Consider the following 22,722-nt stretch of genomic DNA (forward strand, 5'->3'; position numbering starts at 1 on the left):
TACTCGGGAACAACTTAGATTAAACAATTGTAAGAGTCCATTTTTAGCCAATAAGAAAAGTGGAGGGGAAACCATTAAAACAGACACAGTCATCCATCCAACACCTACTGGGGGGAACAACGTTGTACAGCAGATGACCCTTGAACAGATAGGGACAAAGGACGGTAAAGCAAAACCATCGACCATGGTGGATTCACACGAGAGGGACCTTAGCCAGAATTTTCCCCACCAGAGTATGCGGGGGGTACAGAGGGACCCCCCTCAGGAGAAGATAATTCTAGAGACAACAAGAACGCCCCTAAAAAGAAGTTACACCGAGGACATAGAGGTGGGGGACGGAAATCCAACCCCGGGGGGGAAGAAAAGCAAGGGGAGTCAATAGGAATCTTCAACCTCAGCAGACATCCGTTATCCAAAGAAGAAAAACTGGTTTTACAAAAGGGACTAAAATTTGCACCTAGCAATGGTATAAACAAGTTTAGTTTATTTCTCGATATCCATAGATATATCAGAAAACTAAATATAGCAAAGTACTATCTGAACGCACAACCATCTTTGCCGGCCAACACTGTGACCACCACGGGGGTCTTGCACACTGACCTCCGAAATAGATCAAAATTTTGTCCAAAAAACAAAAACAACGAATGTATAGATGCTTTTAAAAGAAGCCTCCTAAATGAACTAGAGAAGATGGATCACAATCCCAAGAAACAGAATCTTTCAAAAGGGGAGAAGGAAGCATTAAAACAGTTGGAGAAAAATGATAGGATAGTGATAAAACCGGCAGATAAGGGGGGAGGAGTTAGGGTTTGGAGAAGGAGGTGCTGAATAAAAAGGAATATGATTACCTTTTTTTAAAATGTCCTGTTACCCCTGTCATATATTTTTTGCCGAAGATGCATAAAGATCCCATCAATCCACCGGGGAGACCTATTGTGTCAGGGATTAATTCCCTTAGCAGTAGAGTCTCTGAATACATTGATTTCTTCTTGCAGAAATATGTGACAGTGGCTCCCTCCTATCTTAAAAACTCCACCAGTGTCATTGATTTAGTCAATGACATTGGAGAAATTCATGGATCCCTGTGGTTAGCCACAGTCGATGTTTCCTCCCTCTATACCTGTATTCCTCAGGGTTTAGGTATTAGGGGGGTTCAGGAAGCTTTGGACACTGATCCAGATATGGGGTTGGATCAAAAAACCTTTATCTTGGAATGTGTTGATTTCTGCCTCACTCACAATTATTTTCTTTACAAAGACAATTTTTATCTTCAGCACTCCGGCGTGGCGATGGGGGCGAAATTCGCCCCAAGCCTCGCCAATCTTTTTATGACGATGTGGGAGAGGGAGAGTATTGACCAGATCCTCAATAAGGATTTGGGAGGGGGTCAGCTATTAGTGTGGCGAAGGTATATAGACGACTGCCTTCTCATCTGGTTAGGTGAGAGGGAAGGTCTGGATGCCTTCATAGCGGGCATTAACGTCAACAGTTTTAATCTAAAATTCACTAGTCACATCAGTGCGATCTCTGTGGATTTCCTTGATTTGGTTATATTTGTGGAAGAGAGGAGACTCAGAACCAAGACCTTCTTCAAAACGGTTGATGTGAATACGTATATAGAACTCAACAGCTGTCACCATCCATCATGGCTTAAAAATATTCCCAAAAACCAATTCTCACGTATTTCTAAAAATTGTAGCAAGTTAGAAGATTATAGAGGACAGTTGGTCAAAAATAGATTCTTGGAAAAAGGATATGAAAATGAATTTTTAGATCACTGCAAAGACGAAATAGAACAAAAGCGCACCATTTCACAGACCACTATTAATAGTAAAGAACATAAGAAGGATTTCAGATACACATTTTTGACCCAATTTAATAGTAAGATGGGTTGTATTAAAAACATGATTTGCAAAAATTGGCATATCCTTCAAAATGATCCTGTACTCAGCAAAGATCTGCCAGAAAGGCCTCCTGTAATATTTAAAAGAGCCGACAATCTTACCAATAAATTGGTCCGCAGTGCCAGTTTCGCCACTAGTAAAAAACGCGTTCGCACAGATAAAGGTAGGTTCACATGGTGCGGCTTTTGCTTACCTTGCAAAAACCGTATCCTAAAAGACCGAGGCAGGTTTGTGGATACAATCACCAGTAATAAAACAAAGGATACCATCCTGAAAATTAGGGGCCAATTTTCCTGCCATAATGTTGGCGTAATTTATCTTTTGGAGTGCCCTTGTGGCCTCCAATATGTCGGTAGGACTACACGGAGTCTAAAGACTCGGGTGCAGGAACACATACGCAATATCAAAAAAGGTCTCGAGACCCACAGCGTCTCGTTACATTTTAAAATCCATCACAATAAAAACCCTAGAGGTCTGCGATTTTTTGGTCTGGAACTAGTGCACACACCCACCCGTGGAGGGGATTTTATTTCCTTAATAAATAAAAAAGAGGTTGAATGGATGTTCCTCTTGGGAACAATTCAGCCTCAAGGGTTAAATATAGAGTGTGACGTTAATGCTTGCTTATTTTAATATATTTGCCATTAGCTAATTAGCCTTTTATTATATTTTATCTGCTTGTATGCATTTGTTCTTACTTTGTATTTCTGTGGATGTGTCTATGACGTGGTATAGGGGAGGTTCTCCTGGTAATTTAAACTCTGTGGAATTCAATTACTCATCAACGCCCCAGACGAAGCATCACGGCGAAACCCGGGTCGGGCATTACAGAGATTTTTAATATATGTTTTAAAGCTGTAATTTTTGGCTTTTATTAAATAATTTTTTATCTGACCCTTTGGTGCGTATCCATCCTACCTGCTAGTCCTTTTTGGAAGCTGTGGTTCATTGCCATCTAGGTGTAGAAGCGTTTCATCTGCTGGACTGTTTTTAGGATTTCTCATGCCTAAGTGTCCTGATTCGTGCCTGTTCCATTTGCCCAGCTGTCTGTGAAGACTCCGCAGAGAATTTTTCCATGCACTTTACCAGTGAAGTTCTGTGAGTAGAATTTTGTTGCAGGCGCATTAAGTGTCACTACATACTACGCTATAGTTCTCTTCTTTCAGCAGAATCCAATTGAAGATACCATCCAGTTTTCTACACGCATTTACCCACTGGAAATCCTGTGAGTATAATCTATTCACATGGTGCGTTAAGTGCTTGGAATTTGCTACACCATAGTGCGCTTTTTATTACACCACAGGTCTCCATACCAGTGTCTGATTGTGAGGTTGGCCTGTGTTCACACTGGTTGAAGACTGATAAAAGGAACATTTATTCACACAAATAAGATTTCTCTCCTGCAGCGCAATCCTTCTATATACTACAATACCTTTCATGGCCTTGTGAATTCTAGACCTTCTTAGTCTGGTCTCTCCATCTCTTTGGAGTACTTTAGTAGTAGGGTTACTTCCACAGTAATTGTAGGCTCAGAGGTTAGGGTTCTCTGAACTTGGATTTAACTTTGCAGGAGCTGTAACTCAAGTCTGCTCCCCTGCACAGACTTGCATTGCCGGACTACCATCTCCTTCATTACCATCAATCATCTTTAGTTCCAATCATCTGTCACTGAGTTTGTTTCAGTACATTGTTGTCTGTAAGTGTTGATATGTGCTTCATATATGTCGCTTGCAACTGTCTGATTGTTTTGCAATTCTGCCCTACTGTAAGGGTCCATTCACACGTCTGCAAATGGGTCCGCATGCGTTTCGTAATATTGGGAACAGGTGCGAACCCATTCATTCTCAATGAGGCAGAACGGGATGCGGAGAGCACACTATGTGCTCTCCGCATCCACATTTCAGGAGCGCGGCCCCGAACTTCCGGGCTGCAGCTCCGCAAAAAAATAGAACATGTCCTATTCTTGTCCGCAATTGCGGACAAGAATAGGCAGTTCTATGGAGGGTGCCGGCCGGGTGTATTGCGGATCCGCAATACACCACGGGCGTGTGAATGGACCCTAACTCCTGGTGCTTTCTGTGTTCCAACAGAAATGGTTAGTACTTGGAAAAGCTGGCGGCTATAGGTGAACAATCTGCGTCATTACATAGTTGTATTTATATGTGATGGCCATGTGAATACTAATTTAGAAAATTCAATACAAGTCATGATTATAGTATATGTATACTTTTTTCATGTACCTTTCAACAGTATTATCTACATGGAAAATGTTATAAAAAACTACTCTATTTATCTATCTGTAAATACAGTGGGATGCGAAAGTTTGGGCAACCTTGTTAATCGTCATGATTTTCCTGTATAAATCGTTGGTTGTTACGATAAAAAATGTCAGTTAAATATATCATATAGGAGACACACACAGTGATATTTGAGAAGTGAAATGAAGTTTATTGGATTTACAGAAAGTGTGCTATAATTGTTTAAACACAATTAGGCAGGTGCATAAATTTGGGCACTGTTGTCATTTTATTGATTCCAAAACCTTTAGAACTAATTATTGGAACTCAAATTGGCCTGGTAAGCTCAGTGACCCCTGACCTACATACACAGGTGAATCCAATTATGAGAAAGAGTATTTAAGGGGGTCAATTGTAAGTTTCCCTCCTCTTTTAATTTTCTCTGAAGAGTAGCAACATGGTGGTCTCAAAACAACTCTCAAATGACCTGAAGACAAAGATTGTTCACCATCATGGTTTAGGGGAAGGATACAGAAAGCGGTCTCAGAGATTTCAGCTGTCTGTTTCCACAGTTAGGAACATATTGAGGAAATGGAAGACCACAGGCTCAGTTCAAGTTAAGGATCGAAGTGGCAGACCAAGAAAAATCAACCCACAGACCAGCACCAAAGACCTACAACATCATCTTGCTGCAGATGGAGTCACTGTGCATCGTTCAACCATTCGGCGCACTTTACACAAGGAGGTGCTGTATGTGAGAGTGATGCAGAGGAAGCCTTTTCTCCGCCCACAGCACAAAAAGTGCCGCTTGAGGTGGGCTAAAGCACATTTGGACAAGCCAGCTTCATTTTGGAATAAGGTGCTGTGGACTGATGAAACTAAAATTGAGTTATTTGGCCATAACAAGGGGCGTTATGCAAGGAGGAAAAAACAAAGCATTCCAAGAAAAACACCTGCTACCTACAGTAAAATATGGTGGTGGTTCCATCATGCTGTGGGGCTGTGCGGCCAGTGCAGGGACTGGGAATCTTGTCAAAGTTGAGGGACGCATGGATTCCACTCAGTATCAGCAGATTCTGGAGACCAATGTCCAGGAATCAGTGACAAAGCTGAAGCTGCGCCGGGGCTGGATCTTTCAACAAGACAACGACCCTAAACACTGCTCAAAATCCACTAAGGCATTTATGCAGAGGAACAAGTACAACGTTCTGGAATGGCCATCTCAGTCCCCAGACCTGAATATAATTGAAAATCTGTGGTGTGACTTAAAGAGAGCTGTCCATGCTCGGAAGCCATCAAACCTGAATGAACTAAAGTTGTTTTGTAAAGAGGAATGGTCCAAAATACCTTCAACCAGAATCCAGACTCTCATTGGAACCTACAGGAAGCGTTTAGAGGCTGTAATTTCTGCAAAAGGAGGATCTACTAAATATTGATTTCATTTCTTTTTTGTGGTGCCCAAATTTATGCACCTGCCTAATTTTGTTTAAACAATTATAGCACACTTTCTGTAAATCCAATAAACTTCATTTCACTTCTCAAATATCACTGTGTGTGTCTCCTATATGATATATTTAACTGACATTTTTTATCGTAACAACCAACGATTTATACAGGAAAATCAAGACGATTAACAAGGTTGCCCAAACTTTCGCATCCCACTGTATATAAAGAGGCTGTAGCTCCCATTCCTCCTTGATTAGCTTTTTTTCAGATTTACCTAATTTGCAGTTTTCTCTTATCCCCTATGCTTGAATATTACTTCCTGTTATTTCACGTGTCTTTGGGCAGTGAGATGTATACCACTCCTCACATCAGCAGATCATGTGAAACTCACCAAACCCCTTGAAAAGATTATAGTTTCTAAATCTGGCATTACAAAGCTCCAATGCAGGATGTAACCTACAGCAACTGAATATCAAAACAGATTTTCCACAGGTTGCAATGGTAGGCTAATAACTTTCAAGTAAGGCAGTTCTGAGAAATGATGGTATTTGGGGAAAGTGATATAACAGCAATATCTTTTGGGTGGGATACATTTATATTAGTGGGACAACCCCTTTAATGGTGTAGTGGATCATTGCTAAAGAGTTAGTGTGATTTACTGCCAAAGCATGGTTATAGTACACTTTTTCTTGTGCACTGTAAATCCCAAATGGTTGTTTATAGGCAACAAACAGTTAACACCAGCAGCCCTTAGTTTGGTTGTCGGGAGACAGGTTGGACTTGCCTCAGAGAGCTTGCTGAGCAGGCCTAGAGTAAAGACATGTGTGAGCTGCTCACAACTGGGCCTAGTCCAGGGAACCTTCATCTCTGAGACTGAAAGCTGCGGGAAAAGCAAATGAATTGGGAGAATACTCCTAAGAGAAAAAAGAATATACATCTTGAAATGGTTGAGAGTTGAGACAGACAGTAAGGCTACTTTCACACTTGCGTTGTTCTTTTCCGGCATAGAGTTCCGTCACAGGGGCTCTATACCGGAAAAGAACTGATCAGGTATGTCCCCATGCATTCTGAATGGAGAGTAATCCGTTCAGTTTGCATCAGTATGTCTTCAGTTCAGTCGTTTTGACTGATCAGGCAAAAGATAAAACCGTAGCATGCTACGGTTTTATCTCCGGCTAAAAAAACTGAAGACTTGCCTGAACGCCGGATCAGGCATTTTTTCCCATAGGAATGTATTAGTGCCGGATCCGGCATTCAGAATACCGGAATGCCGGATCCGTCGTTCCGGTATGCGCATGCGCAGACTGAAAAAAAGGTGAAAAAATAAATGCCGGATCCGTTTTTGCCGGATGACACCGGAAAGACGGATCCGGCATTTCAATGCATTTTTTCGACTGATCAGGCATTTTTAAGACTGATCAGGATCCTGATCAGTCTTACTAATGCCATCAGTTAGCATACATTTTGCCTGATCCGGCAGGCAGTTCCGGCAACGGAACTGCCTGCCGGATCTCTCTGCCGCAAGTGTGAAAGTAGCCTAAGTTACTTGTTTATGGCAATAGACTTTACTGCTCGTGGAATGGGTTAATTGCCTCTGGCATCTGCCACACTTCTGAGATGGACTGTCCATCAGAATCTAAGGACCTGCACTCCACAGACTGGGCATTGTAGAAAGTGTTAATGAAAACAGAATTGCACATCTGTGGTTATTTGGGATGATTGCAAAGTGTATCTAGAGGGAGACTCAGGGAGAATTATTAACATCATTGCTACTGCCTATACACAGTTAGAAAAATCCTACTTAACATCTACCATCGACCTAACATTAAGGGAACCCCAGCCACTACCAGACAGGAGCCCAAAAAAGTCCTGAGGCCCTGCACGGTCCAGGGATTGCAAGAGTGAGGACTACCACCATGACTACTATTACTTATCCCAATACCTGCTGCTAGTAACAGTCTTTTGAGAAGAACAAACTGGAAAACCAGGTACTTGGGGGAATATTAGAAATTATTAAAGTAATAGAGTCACAGTTACAAAAACAGTTTGGTCCTAGAGAACAAATCCCTTTATCTAATGCCTGCTGAATAGAGGTTTCCTCAACATATATCATTTTCTTTCATACCGAGTACCGTTACTAGCTCTTCAACTCTAGTTTACTGTCCCAAAGGAAAACAAGATTATTGGATAGGATGTGGATGGAATTAGTGTTTTATAGCATTATAGCCAATCCTGACCTTCAGCCAAGGGGAAAAAAAACTTCAGCAGGCAAATAAATGAAACCTTAGACACAGTTCCAAAGAGATTTTATGCAGGGAGAGAGTGCAGACAGTGCCACTGGGATATCTCACTATGATTCCATTAATATTTATCTTATCCTTTTATAGCTTGTATGGATCCTGCCAGCTGCTATCTGGAAGAGGTATGTAAAAAGTTTATGTTTGTAATAAGAATTCAGCTGCATTTTCCCCTTTGTTTGTTGGTTTAGCTTTGATAGTGTCCCTACCCAATACATTTATTGCTGTACATCTAGATTCATAAGATGACTTTAAATTGTATATCCAAATGTATATGCTTGTCCAAAATGATATAGAACATATTTATATGGAAAATGGTTTGCCATTAGACTTAACTTAATTTGTAACATTTGGCAAATAGGAACTTTAATTTTTTTTAATATTAAACAGCTTCATTTTCTTTCTTCTTTTGAAAAGGTATCTGATAATGTTTCAATGAGTATTGCATTCATTCAGGATCCACATTTTTACAAGATCTATACTTAAAAGGGGTTTTCCGGGATTAGATATCCTCGGCACTGGTGACTGCCCAAAACAGCGGATTGTTGGCAGTGCCAGGTTTTGGACTAAGTCGTGGAAAACCCCTTTTTAAATCAGCTATCAATTCTATTTGTCCAAGTTTTTTTATATTTTAAAAATGTTCCAAGAGCCGTATGAATTTATACGAAAACTTCCCTTCCTGCATCTGATCTGATCCAGCGTTACAACTCTGTCATCTTCCTCAGGCTGCAGCCTTGTATTGTGTGATGTTCTGTATGCCACTGCATCCAGTCAGTGGCCTTAGCGGTCTTGTGCGAAATACACCGCTGAATCCAGTGATTGACTGCAGTGGTATATGGCATGTCACCACTGCAGCCAGAAAATATGCCACTGACTACACCCTAGGAAAGATGACAGAACAGCAATGCTAAATCGGAGCAGGCACATGAGTGGAAGGGAAGTTTTCATGTTATTTAGAATGGTCACCAGCACTTTAAAAAAATGAAAGAAAAAATAAATCTTAGGGACAACTTTAGAGAGGGGGTACTCAGTCTGGATTTCCTCTGTATGCCGGAGAGGCGTGTCACTTCAGAGTGTAGTTTTCACACTGGAGAGACTGATACATTCACCAGATCACTTCCTTCTCTGACAACAAAATACAGAAGATCCCATGATCAACTTGTCGTTGGCGAACTAGAGCCTTTCAATTCAAAAGGGCTTGTCTGGTTTTAGTTATTATATTATAATCGTTAGGTTGAGGTTTGAGGACTTAAACTGTTTATTGAGCCTGGCAAAAATTCATTTTGATGGAAACCTGTTAATATCCATTTGAAAATTAATCTGGCATAGCTGTCATGGCTCCATTATAAACTGAAACCATGATGCTAGTGAGAACAAAGCCTCAGCTGGTAAGAACAACCATTTTAGCCATAATACACATCATACATCATTGCATTTGAAGACTATTACAACACATACAGTTTATAACCTTTTCTGTCCGAAGTGATATATTTATTTAATGTTGTCTATTAATATTTCCATTAAACTTTAAATGGGTTCCCAAGACTGGTTCCAGCACCAAGCACCCTTCTCCTTCTCTTCTGGTGCCTGCTGGACTGGAAGCGTGCAAGGACAGCACTTGACTGCTTCCTCTGATTTGGAAGGCAGCAAGGACATTGCTGCAGATAGATTTCATTTGGGGCCCAGGAGTTTAAACTATGGCCTGAGAATACTTTTGTAATATGGCATCTGATGGAGCAGGTCATAATTTCAGTCATACAGAATAAGGCACAGCAAGGCCATATAGGCACAATTTTAGGGCTCTAAATAACATAGATGTTCATTGCCATTATACTACCACATGCATGAGGTCTTAAATGTAGTGAACAGAAAGTTTGTCTTGGCAGTCTGTGTTTTCAACATTTTCCAACACCTACTATGTATATTTTTTGCTGGCAACCAAACAGATGTATTTTACATAAATATTCTATAACGACTGAAAAGAAAAGATCCAGCTCCATATCATAGCAGGAAAATATACTTTATTCACGGTTAAAATCTTCATATACAGGACATTTTCGTCAATGCATTTCAGACCATAAAACAATTGCGGTCCTTCCTCATGACATATAAAACCTTCAAATGTTTGCATCTTATATGTTCCCCAATCAGCTGGCCATGCACTCATTAAATCACATTGCCCGGGGAAACACACAAGGTGCAATCAGTAACAAAATGACATCACCCAAAAAGTTTAAAAATGTGCAATACAAACTAGTGCAAAAAAATATAAAGACTAAACATTGAAAAACACAAATGAGTACGTAACCTCAAAAAAAGCACATAAAAAAAGCAAAAGACATCTTCCTAGTATTGTAGTATTAAATTGTGCCTTTTATTTAAGCCATTGGGTTGTCGAGAATGTAGCTGAAAAATCCAGAATGCTTCCCTATTCAACAACTTCCTTCTATGGTCCCCCCCTCTTGCAGGGATCCCGACTCTCTCAATTCCTTGTACCAATAGTCTAGATGTATCACCTTCATGAACTACCGCAAAGTGTAGACTTGCAGCAGACACATTGCGGCTTTCATAGTGGGGAACATCGGAAATGTGTTTCCGAATCCTAGACTTGATTTCATTTGTAGTGCACCCGACATACTGCAGGTTACATGCCTCACAGGTAATTAAATACACCGCAAATTTAGTATTACAATTTAAATAGGACTGAATAGCATACTCCTTATTATTTGCGGTGGATTTAAAGCATCTGTTGATCTTAGTATGGTCACAACATATATATTTTTTGTGACTACATTTGTATCTGCCCTTATTTATCCACTTAAGGACCACAGGTTTATACCCCCCTAAAGACCAGGCCCTTTTTTTACAAATCGGCACTCCACAACTTTAGCGGTTTATTGCTCGGTCATGCAACTTACCACCCAAATGAATTTTACCTCCTTTTCTTCTCACTAATAGAGCTTTCATTTGGTGGTATTTCATTGCTGCTGACATTTTTACATTTTTTGTTATTAATCGAAATTTAACGATTTTTTGCAAAAAAATGACATTTTTCACTTTCAGTTGCAAAATTTTGCAAAAAAAACGACATCCATATATAAATTTTTCTCTAAATTTATTGTTCTACATGTCTTTGATAAAAAAAAAATGTTTGGGTAAAAAAAAAATGGTTTGGGTAAAAGTTATAGCGTTTACAAACTATGGTACAAAAATGTGAATTTCCGCTTTTTGAAGCAGCTCTGACTTTCTGAGCACCTGTCATGTTTCCTGAGGTTCTACAATGGCCAGACAGTACAATCACCCCACAAATGACCCCATTTCGGAAAGTAGACACCCTAAGGTATTCGCTGATGGGCATAGTGAGTTCATAGAACTTTTTTTTTTTTGTCACAAGTTAGCGGAAAATGATGATTTTTTATTTTTTTTTTTCTTACAAAGTCTCATATTTCACTAACTTGTGACAAAAAATAAAAACTTCCATGAACTCACTATACCCATCAGCGAATACCTTGGGGTGTCTTCTTTCCAAAATGGGGTCACTTGTGGGCTAGTTATACTGCCCTGGCATTCTAGGGGCCCAAATGTGTGGTAAGGAGTTTGAAATCAAATTCTGTAAAAAATGGCTGGTGAAATCCGAAAGGTGCTCTTTGGAATGTGGGCCCCTTTGCCCACCTAGGCTGCAAAAAAGTGTCACACATGTGGTATCTCCGTATTCAGAAGAAGTTGGGCAATGTGTTTTGGGGTGTCATTTTACATATACCCATGCTGGGTGAGATAAATATCTTGGTCAAATGCCAACTTTGTATAAAAAAATGGGAAAAGTTGTCTTTTGCCAAGATATTTCTCTCACCCAGCATGGGTATATGTAAAATGACACCCCAAAACACATTCCCCAACTTCTCCTGAATACGGAGATACCAGATGTGTGACACTTTTTTGCAGCCTAGGTGGGCAAAGGGGCCCATATTCCAAAGAGCACCTTTCGGATTTCACTGGTCATTTTTTACAGAATTTGATTTCAAACTCCTTACCACACATTTGGGCCCCTAGAATGCCAGGGCAGTATAACTACCCCACAAGTGACCCCATTTTGGAAAGAAGACACCCCAAGGTATTCCGTGAGGGGCATGGCGAGTTCCTAGAATTTTTTATTTTTTGTCACAAGTTAGTGGAAAATTATGATTTTTTTTTTCTTTTTTTTCTTACAAAGTCTCATATTCCACTAACTTGTGACAAAAAATAAAAACTTCCATGAACTCACTATGCCCATCAGCGAATACCTTGGGGTGTCTTCTTTCCAAAATGGGGTCACTTGTGGGGTAGTTATACTGCCCTGGCATTCTAGGGGCCCAAATGTGTGGTAAGGAGTTTGAAATCAAATTCTGTAAAAAATGACCAGTGAAATCCGAAAGGTGCTCTTTGGAATATGGGCCCCTTTGCCCACCTAGGCTGCAAAAAAGTGCCACACATGTGGTATCGCCGTACTCAGGAGAAGTTGGGGAATGTGTTTTGGGGTGTCATTTTACATATACCCATGCTGGGTGAGATAAATATCTTGGTCAAATGCCAACTTTGTATAAAAAAATGGGAAAAGTTGTCTTTTGACAAGATATTTCTCTCACCCAGCATGGGTATATGTAAAATTACACCCCAAAACACATTCCCCAACTTCTCCTGAGTACGGAGATACCAGATGTGTGACACTTTTTTGCAGCCTAGGTGGGCAAAGGGGCCCATATTCCAAAGAGCACCTTTCGGATTTCACTGGTCATTTTTTACACATTTTGATTTCAAACTTCTTACCACACATTTGGGCCCCTAGAATGCCAGGGCAGTATAACTACCCCACAAGTGACCCCATTTTGGAAAGAAGACACCCCCAGGTATTTCGTGATGGGCATATTGAGTTCATGGAAGTTTTTATTTTTTGTCACAAGTTAGTGGAATATGAGACTTTGTAAGAAAAAAAAAAATCATCATTTTCCGCTAACTTGTGACAAAAAATATAAAATTCTAGGAACTCGCCATGCCCCTCACGGAATACCTTGGGGTGTCTTCATTCCGAAATGGGGTCACATGTGGGGTATTTATACTGCCCTGGCATTCTAGGGGCCCTAAAGCGTGAGAAGAAGTCTGGAATATAAATCTCTAAAAAATTTTACGCATTTGGATTCCGTGAGGGGTATGGTGAGTTCATGTGAGATTTTATTTTTTGACACAAGTTAGTGGAATATGAGACTTTGTAAGAAAAAAAAAAAAAATTCCGCTAACTTGGGCCAAAAAAATGTCTGAATGGAGCTTTACAGGGGGGTGATCAATGACAGGGGGGTGATCAATGACAGGGGGGTGATCAATGACAGGGGGGTGATCAGGGAGTCTATATGGGGTGATCACCCCCCTGTCATTGATCACCCCCCTATAAGGCTCCATTCAGATGTCCGTATGTGTTTTGCGGATCCGATCCATGTATCCGTGGATCCGTAAAAATCATACGGACATCTGAATGCAGCCTGACAGGGGGGGGGTGATCAATGACAGGAGGGGTGATCAATGACAGGGGGGGGTGATCAATGACAGGGGGGGTGATCAATGACAGGGGGGTGATCAGGGAGTCTATATGGGGTGATCACCCCCCCCTGGAAGGCTCCAGGGAGACGCCTGTATGTGTTTTGCGGATCCGATCCATCTATCAGTGGATCCGTAAAAATCATGTGGACATCTGAATGGAGCTTTACAGGGGGGTAATCAATGACAAGGGGGTGATCAGGGAGTCTATATGTGGTGATCACCACAGTCATTGATCACGCCCCTGTAAGGCTCCATTCAGACGTCCATATGCGTTTTGCGGATCCGATCCATCTATCAGTGGATCCGTAAAAATCATGCGGACGTCTGAATGGAGCTTTACAGGGGGGTGATCAATGACAGGGGGGTGATCAGGGAGTCTATATGGGGTGATCACCACAGTCATTGATCACGCCCCTGTAAGGCTTCATTCAGACGTCCGGATGCGTTTTGCGGATCCGATCCATCTATCAGTGGATCCGTAAAAATCATGCGGACGTCTGAATGGAGCTTTACAGGGGGGTAATCAATGACAGGGGGGTGATCAGGGAGTCTATATGGGGTGATCACCACAGTCATTGATCACGCCCCTGTAAGGCTCCATTCAGACGTCCGTATGCGTTTTGCGGATCCGATCCATCTATCAGTGGATCCGTAAAAATCATGCGGACATCTGAATGGAGCTTTACAGGGGGGTAATCAATGACAGGGGGGTGATCAGGGAGTCTATATGGGGTGATCACCACAGTCATTGATCACGCCCCTGTAAGGCTCCATTCAGACGTCCGTATGCGTTTTGCGGATCCGATCCATCTATCAGTGGATCCGTAAAAATCATGCGGACGTCTGAATAGAGCTTTACAGGGGGGTAATCAATGACAGGGGGGTAATCAATGACAGGGGGGTGATCAGGGAGTCTATATGGGGTGATCAGGGGTGATCAAGGGTGAATAAGGGGTTAATAAGTGACAGGGGGGGGGTGTAGTGTAGTGGTGCTTGGTGCAACATATTACTGAGCTACCTGTGTCCTCTGGTGGTCGATCCAAACAAAGGGGACCACCAGAGGACCAGGTAGCAGGTATATTAGACGCTGTTATCAAAACAGCGTCTGATATACCTTTCAGGGGTTAAAAAAATCACATCTCCAGCCTGCCAGCGAACGATCGCCGCTGGCAGGCTGGAGATCCACTCTCTTACCTTCCGTTCCTGTGAGCGCGCGCGCCTGTGTGCGCGCGTTCACAGGAAATCTCGGCTCACGCGAGATGACGCCAATCGGCGTTAGCGTAGCCTGGGGGAGCCGCCGCAATGACGCCTTTCGGCGTTACAGTTGCGGCAAGTGGTTATAAGCCAAGTTTATTTTGGAGTTTTTTTTATCTTGGTAAAGACTAGGGCTTATTATATTCCCTAAAGTAGGAACTCTCCGTGCTACACATTTTATACCCTTCTTTACTATGTCCATCCACTGTTGAGCACAGGCCAGTGAGGGTAAGTATTTATTAATTATTTTACATATATCAGAAAACTCCTCACTGTATTGTGTGACAAAGGTGGTAACTGATTGTTTAGGCTGAGATGAATGGGTATACTGACTTGGGGACTTTGTTGGAGGAAACACAAGGGATTTTCTATCCATAGCCAACACTGCCTTTTTAGAAACGGAAATGTGCTTATGTGAATAACAATCTTGGTTATGCTAGTGGCTTCTTGTGTGAATGAAATCAGATCTGAGCAATTGCAACGAGCCCTGATTAGTTCTCCCTTAGAAATATTTCGTATTGTATGAGGAGGGTGGCAAGAAGACGCATGTAGAATGGTATTGCCAGCTAACTCCTTTCTAAAGGTAGCAGTAAGGACTCGAGAAGTGGTGATATCCCCCCTCAGGCACAAGTCCAGAAAATTGACCCCATTGACATCATGCTGAAAGCTAAAAGAAATAGAATCCAGACACTCACGGTTTTGTTGTCCCTTGGAGCCGGCAGTTCAGTGGATGGGAAGACAGCACGAAATCCTCTGAGGCACTCTCTGTTGCAGCGAACACCAGCCAGATGGAAGTTGAGGTGCCCTTGATGGTGGTGATGTTTAGGGTGCTTGTAGGGTGGGCCACTGGTTCATGACGCCAGCACCGTTAGGTACAAATGTTGAGAGTAGTGGTAGTAAGAATGAGGAGTCGGTAGTTGTAAACCAGTTGAACATTTACTGACAATCGATAGTCTCTGGACAGTTGGTACAGTTCATTAATGGGAAGCTTTTTGTAAGCATTAAAAGTTCAATGGTAATCCTATTGTCAGGTAATGGCAGATGTCTATGAAGGAGTTGTCCCTTTTGAGTACACGCTTTACAGGCAAGGATCCTGGTGGTAATCCAACGTTCACTTTACAGCACACTGGCACTAAGGATGCTGATAACTATTTATCTAGGAGTTATCCTTTAAGGGCGTTCCCCTCATGGCAGGCAAACAAATCTGCTTCATTCTTTGGCAGGAAACTCTTCTAGAAAGGTTTAGGTTTTTCACTACTACCAGGAAGGTTTAGTTAGTGATAAAGACAATTCTGGGCCTTAATTGTCTAGTTGTGTCCAGGCACTCGGAAAGCTACTCCTGGTCACTTGTGCTGATGAGGTCCATAAACCATAGTTAGCTGTTACCCTCATTAATCTCTCTGCATCTTGGTGTATAGACTCACTGTCTGGTGCTTGTCTTCTGTAGATATCTTCTCTAAGCTTGATCAGGGCCCAGAGGAAAGTAAAGCAGCTACATGGTGAATTTGGCCTGTCTCCTTTCTCCAGGGACTTGCTTCTTACTCCTACAGCTTCCTTCTCTACATTCTCTACACTACTCTGCTTTACTCTCCTCTAAGCTAGACACACCCCACTATATATATTATGTGGTGCCAGCACCACCTAGGGGCGAATGGATGTAATGATATTGCCAGCCAGAAAATAGGAAATACCATAAAATGCAATTACAGATGTTTGAAGTGTCCCATTTACACACATATGTGGGACTCTGCATCAGTTCCTGACAGGACCGCCCACATGGCTATTGAGCTATTTGCAGTGGCATAGCGTGGGTTGCCAGCACCCAGGGCAAGCCATGTATTGCACACCCCCCACCTTTGGCCACACCCCTCTTACAGATAATGTAGTAGATGTCACTTGCAGTCCTATGTAACACCACAGATAACACAGGGATAACTCTCTGAGTACAGATATTGTAGTAGATGGGTGTGAGACCCCAGAATTCAGAACATGCACAGTGTGACCTGAAGTCTGGGGCCGGGCTGCGGCAGTGTGGGCCAAATTCTATATCCACCCTCCCCCCCAACCCTACCATGAAACAGATATGTGTTTAGACATTACATACTATACATACGTACGTCACTACAAAATATACAGGAGAATACAGCACCACATACGTTTTACATCCAGTGACATCTCCTGTGATGTAGACTTTCCTCAACGTCTTCATTCCACGTCTAGTCTCTGCAGAGTTTTATAGAATTTTTTTTTAGATTCCTCACTTTACTATCATCCTCCCTTCCTGGTGCCTCAACACTGTTATCCTGCTGCTACCCCCAATACTGTGGTAGAGCCCGACAGATAGTCCTCCATAATAACATGCTCCCAAACTGTCCTCCATGGTAATGGCGTACCCTACACTAGGGTTCCTCAACTCCAGTCCTCAGGGCCTACCTGACGGTCATGTGTTCAGGATTTCCTTAGTACTGAGTAGGTGATATAATTAGTGTCAGTGCGTCAGGACATACCACAGGTATTCATTCTGTGGGATATTCTGAAATCATGACTGGTTGGTGGGCCCGGAGGAGTGGAGTTGAGACACACTACCCTACAGTACCTCCAATAGCAACCCCATTAATATGTGCTCAATAATAATGCCCCCATATGGCCCCTAGTAGAAATAAGGCCTCCAATAGTGCCCCAGCAGTAACAAGGCCCCTCTATAATGTACCCCTATAAGAGCCTGCAGTATTAATAAAGCCCCCTATAGTGTCTGTAGTATTTATAATGCCTCATATAGTGGTACAAGTATTTATAAAGACCTGCTGCAGTGCCCCATGTAGTTATAATGACCCTTTGTAGTGTACCCTGTAATATATCCCCTGTAGTGTCACTAGATAAAAGACCCCCTGTAGTGCCCATATGTATAATGCCCTCTATATGGATAGTATATATAATGCCTGGCCCCCTCTGTATTATTAGTATCTATATAATAGCCCCCTCTGTATTATTGTATATAATGGCCCCTCTGTTATATTAGGATATATAATGGTCCCCTCTGTATTATTATTATTATAATATATATAATGGGCCATTATATATACTAATAATAATACAGAGGGGGCCATTATATATCCTAATATTACAGAGGGGCCATTATATAAATTAATTATACAGGGGGACATAATATATTATACAGAGGGGACATTATATACAAACCGGATTCCAAAAAAGTTGGGACACTATACAAATCGTGAATAAAAACTGAATGCAATGATGTGGAGGTGCCAACTTCTAATATTTTATTCAGAATAGAACATAAATCACGGAACAAAAGTTTAAACTGAGAAAATGTACCATTTTAAGGGAAAAATATGTTGAATCAGAATTTCATGGTGTCAACAAATCCCCAAAAAGTTGGGACAAGGCCATTTTCACCACTGTGTGGCATCTCCCCTTCTTCTTACTACACTCAACAGACGTCTGGGGACCGAGGAGACCAGTTTCTCAAGTTTAGAAATAGGAATGCTCTCCCATTCTTGTCTAATACAGGCCTCTAACTGTTCAATCGTCTTGGGCCTTCTTTGTTGCACCTTCCTCTTTATGATGCGCCAAATGTTCTCTATAGGTGAAAGATCTGGACTGCAGACTGGCCATTTCAGTACCCGGATCCTTCTCCTACGCAGCCATGATGTTGTGATTGATGCAGAATGTGGTCTGGCATTATCTTGTAGGAAAAATGCAGGGTCTTCCATGAAAGAGATGACGTCTGGATGGGAGCATATGTTGTTCTAGAACCTGAATATATTTTTCTGCATTGATGGTGCCTTTCCAGACATGCAAGCTGCCCATGCCACACGCACTCATGCAACCCCATACCATCAGAGATGCAGGCTTCTGAACTGAGCGTTGATAACAACTTGGGTTGTCCTTGTCCTCTTTGGTCCGGATGACATGGCGTCCCAGATTTCCAAAAATAACTTTGAATCGTGACTCGTCTGACCACAGAACAGTCTTCCATTTTGCCACACTCCATTTTAAATGATCCCTGGCCCAGTGAAAACGCCTGAGCTTGTGGATCTTGCTTAGAAATGGCTTCTTCTTTGCACTGTAGAGTTTCAGCTGGCAACGGCGGATGGCACGGTGGATTGTGTTCACTGACAATGGTTTCTGGAAGTATTCCTGAGCCCATTCTGTGATTTCCTTTACAGTAGCATTCCTGTTTGTGGTGCAGTGTCGTTTAAGGGCCCGGAGATCACGGGCATCCAGTATGGTTTTACGGCCTTAAACCTTACGCACAGAGATTGTTCCAGATTCTCTGAATCTTCGGATGATGTTATGCACAGTTGATGATGATAGATGCAAAGTCTTTGCAATTTTTCGCTGGGTAACACCTTTCTGATATTGCTCCACTATCTTTCTGCGCAACATTGTGGGAATTGGTCATCCTCTACCCATCTTGGCTTCTGAGAGACACTGCCACTCTGAGAAGCTCTTTTTATACCCAATCATGTTGCCAATTGACCTAATTAGTGTTAATTGGTCTTCCAGCTCTTCGTTATGCTCAAATTTACTTTTTTCAGCCTCTTATTGCTACTTGTCCCAACTTTTTGGGGATTTGTTGACACCGTGAAATTTTGAATCAACGTATTTTTCCTTTAAAATGATATATTTACTCGGATTAAACGTTTGATCTGTCATCTACGTTCTATTACAAATAAAATATTGACATTTGCCATCTCCACATCATTGCATTCAGTTTTTATTCACAATTTGTTTAGTGTCCCAACTTTTTTGGAATCCGGTTTGTATTATAGTTATACAGGGGGTCATTATATACAATAATTATACAGGGGGGCCATTATATATTATACAGAGGGGCCATTAATAATGGCCCCTCTGAATAATTATAATATACAATGTCTCCTCTGTGTAATATATAATATATAATGGCCCCTCTGTATAATATATAATGTGGCCCCTCTGTATAATAAATAATGCCCCGTGCGGCCAATGGAGGCATCGATAGTTCATGCTGCAATTCTTATTTTGGCCACCAGATGGCAGGCCAGGATAAGAAATAAGCAATTTTCAGTGTAATTCCCATTTTAAAAATCCCTGATAGAACAAAATAAAAAATTAAAAAACATAATTTATAGGTTCATATTGAGCTTCAAAAGCATCACAAAATGTTAAAAAATATATAAAAAATAAAAAAATCCCCCCTTTCCGTATAATTAAAAAATAAATACCTAAATAACAATAAATATAAACATCATGGGTATCACCGCAACTGAAAACGCCCATACTATTAAAATGTAAAAAAAACGGCAAAACGGAAAAAAGGGTCAAAATGGAATATATTTGCAATTTTTTCATTCCTTCTCTCACCCAAAAAAATGTAATAAAATGTGATCAAAAAGTCACGCACACTCCAAAATGGTATCAATAAAAACTATGGATTGTCCCGCAAAAATTAGTCCCTAAACAGCTCAGTAGACTTAAGTATAAAAAAGTTATGGGGGTCAGAATATGGTGATGTAAAAATTATTTTTTTAAATCAAAGTTTACATTTATTTTTACACTATTTAGACATAAAAAAGCTATACATGTGGGGTATCGTTGTAATCGAACTGACCCAGAGAATGAAGGGCATAGGTAAAATTTGCCGCAAACGTAACGCCGTGGGAACAAAACCCAATTCCACCCCATTTGGAATTTCTTTACCACTTTCCACTACATTTTATTAATTAATGATCGCATTAAAGTACAACTTGTCCTGCAAAAAATAAGCCCTCATACAGCTATGTGAACGGATATACAAAATAGTTATGGCTCAAGGAAAATAGGGAAGAAAAATTAAAACGCAAAAATGAAAAAAACTCCAGTAGTGAAAGGGTTACAAATTTATGAATTGACAACTGTCTGCAATACAGTTCAACTGGGTGTTACCAGTTGGGTGTGTGTCCCTGCACAATCAGCCATTGACAGCACTGATTGGACTGTGCACGGACACTCCCCCAACTGGTAACATCCAGATGGAACCTTACTGCAGACTCAGTGGCGGATCCAGAGCCTGGTCTTGGGAGGGGCACTTCCAGATTATTTTCTGTCCGCTGCCACAAAACAATGGTGTTTATAGAACAGACTACACAGTGTAGCGGTATACCGTATATTGTGTGGCACAGTGTATGCTATATGTGTATAACATAAACATATTTCACATGAAAACTTACAGTTACTTGGCTTGGCCCTTGGGGATCTCGGGCGCCACTTCAACACTTTGGCCGGGGGCTCGGTGGAGCTGATGTTGTGTTTTATCCTAATGATAAAGATTTCATATTAAGGATTTGGAGAAGGGGCAGAGGGATAGCAGAGCAGGGAGAGGCTGGTGCTGCTACTAGGAGATCATACCATGGGGGAGTAATAAAGCCCACCATAATGCCCCCCCCTTCAGTAGAAATAATTCTCCTTATAATGCCCCCAGTTGAGCTCATGTCCCCATAGTGCCCCAATAATGTGCCAGTATAAAATACCCCTATATAGTGCCCCCAGTAAATGCCCACATAGTGCTCCTCTCCCCCCTTCCTCCTAGTGCCCCCATAATGTACCAGTATAAAATGCCCCATATATAGTGCCCCAGTAGATGCCCTCAGTGTCCCCCATAATTTGCAAGTATAAAATACCCCTTCTTAGTGCCCCCTGTAGATGACCCCATACTACTCCTCTCCCCCCTTCACCAAAGTACCAACCATAATGTGTCCCAGTATAACATGCTACTGTACAGAGCCCCCCATATAAAATAGCCCTTCTTTGTGGCCTCAGTAGATGCCCCTATAGTGCCCCCAATAATGTGCCAGTAATAAGTGCCCCAATAATGTGCCAGTAGTAAGAGCCCTCCATCATGTGCCAGTAACAAGAGCCCCCCCATCATGTGCCAGTAACAAGAGCCCCCCATCATGTGCCAGTAATAAAAGCACCCCCCATCATGTGCCAGTAACAAGAGCCCCCCCATCATGTGCCAGTAATAACAGCCCCCCCATCATGTGCCAATAATAACAGCCCCCCATCATGTGCCAGTAATAACAGCCCCTCATCTTGTGCCAGTAATAACAGCCCCCTCCCCATCATGTGCCAGTAAAAGTATTGTACATATAAAAAAAAAAACACTTATACTTACCTCCATGTCAGCGATGCGATGCAGGCCTCTTCTGGCCTGTGTCCCGCGCTGTACGGCAGCTAGGTATCTTCCATTGAGACTGAGGGCACGCCATCAGTTCCTAAAAGCAGTGGAATCCAATAAGTGGTTCAGCAATGACTGCATATGCCAGTTAGAAACTGTATAAAAGTAGACCAGTCAGAGCCCTTGTTTGTCTGCAGATAGGGAACAGTGTTTAGGAGAAACTCTGCCAGACTGCACAAGTGACCAGAACAAGATGTTGAGATGAGAATACTATTTTACAGACACTGCATCACCAGCCCTTTGACCAGGGTACCAACTATCTAAGAAAGAGAGGGACAGCCAGCTCAGGCCTTTCCACAGTACAAAACCTTCTGCTATCAGAGGGGAGCCTTGAAAAGCTCAGTGCATTGACTGGATTGTTTTGCAGTTGAGTTCCTCCAGTAAAGAAGCATGACTCTCCGTACTTATTTTCCATTGCGGTGTACCACACCTGACCATTCCCTCTGGAGAGCAGCAACACATGATGACATCTCGACGGTGTCCATGGGAACCAGTGTAGCATTGGGGCAACCTCAAACCAGACCATTACAAGTCCACAATGTCAACCTCTTTGTCCTCCATAATAATCTGTTCAGAAGTGGGGGAGAATTGTAGACTGCTACTACTACTGGCTGGACCGCTGTGCTGCTGCTCCTTTTTGCTTCATATATTTTCCATGATTTAATGTGTATAATTTTCATCTACATTAAAGCATAACACATTTGGCAACCATATATAACCTGCACTAAAGATTAGAGAAATGGCTATTTTTGTTTACATTAAAATCTATGGGGTTAATTTATTATCCAGAAATA

At 41.8% G+C, this 22,722-nt stretch overlaps 1 protein-coding gene across 1 annotated transcript in view; it reads left to right on the forward strand.

Annotated features, from left to right (window-relative positions):
- Positions 1-7,909: 7,909 nt before the first annotated feature.
- LOC120991617 (cartilage oligomeric matrix protein) overlaps positions 7,910-22,722 on the forward strand; it is a 156,189-nt gene continuing 141,376 nt past the window's right edge. The window contains exon 1 of the mRNA XM_040420417.1: positions 7,910-8,009. Coding sequence (XP_040276351.1) covers positions 7,940-8,009 — 70 coding nt within the window. The 5' untranslated portion in view covers positions 7,910-7,939. The remainder of the gene's footprint in view (positions 8,010-22,722) is intronic.

This window comes from Bufo bufo, chromosome 2, assembly GCF_905171765.1.
Source record: "Bufo bufo chromosome 2, aBufBuf1.1, whole genome shotgun sequence".
Classification (NCBI taxonomy): domain Eukaryota; kingdom Metazoa; phylum Chordata; class Amphibia; order Anura; family Bufonidae; genus Bufo; species Bufo bufo.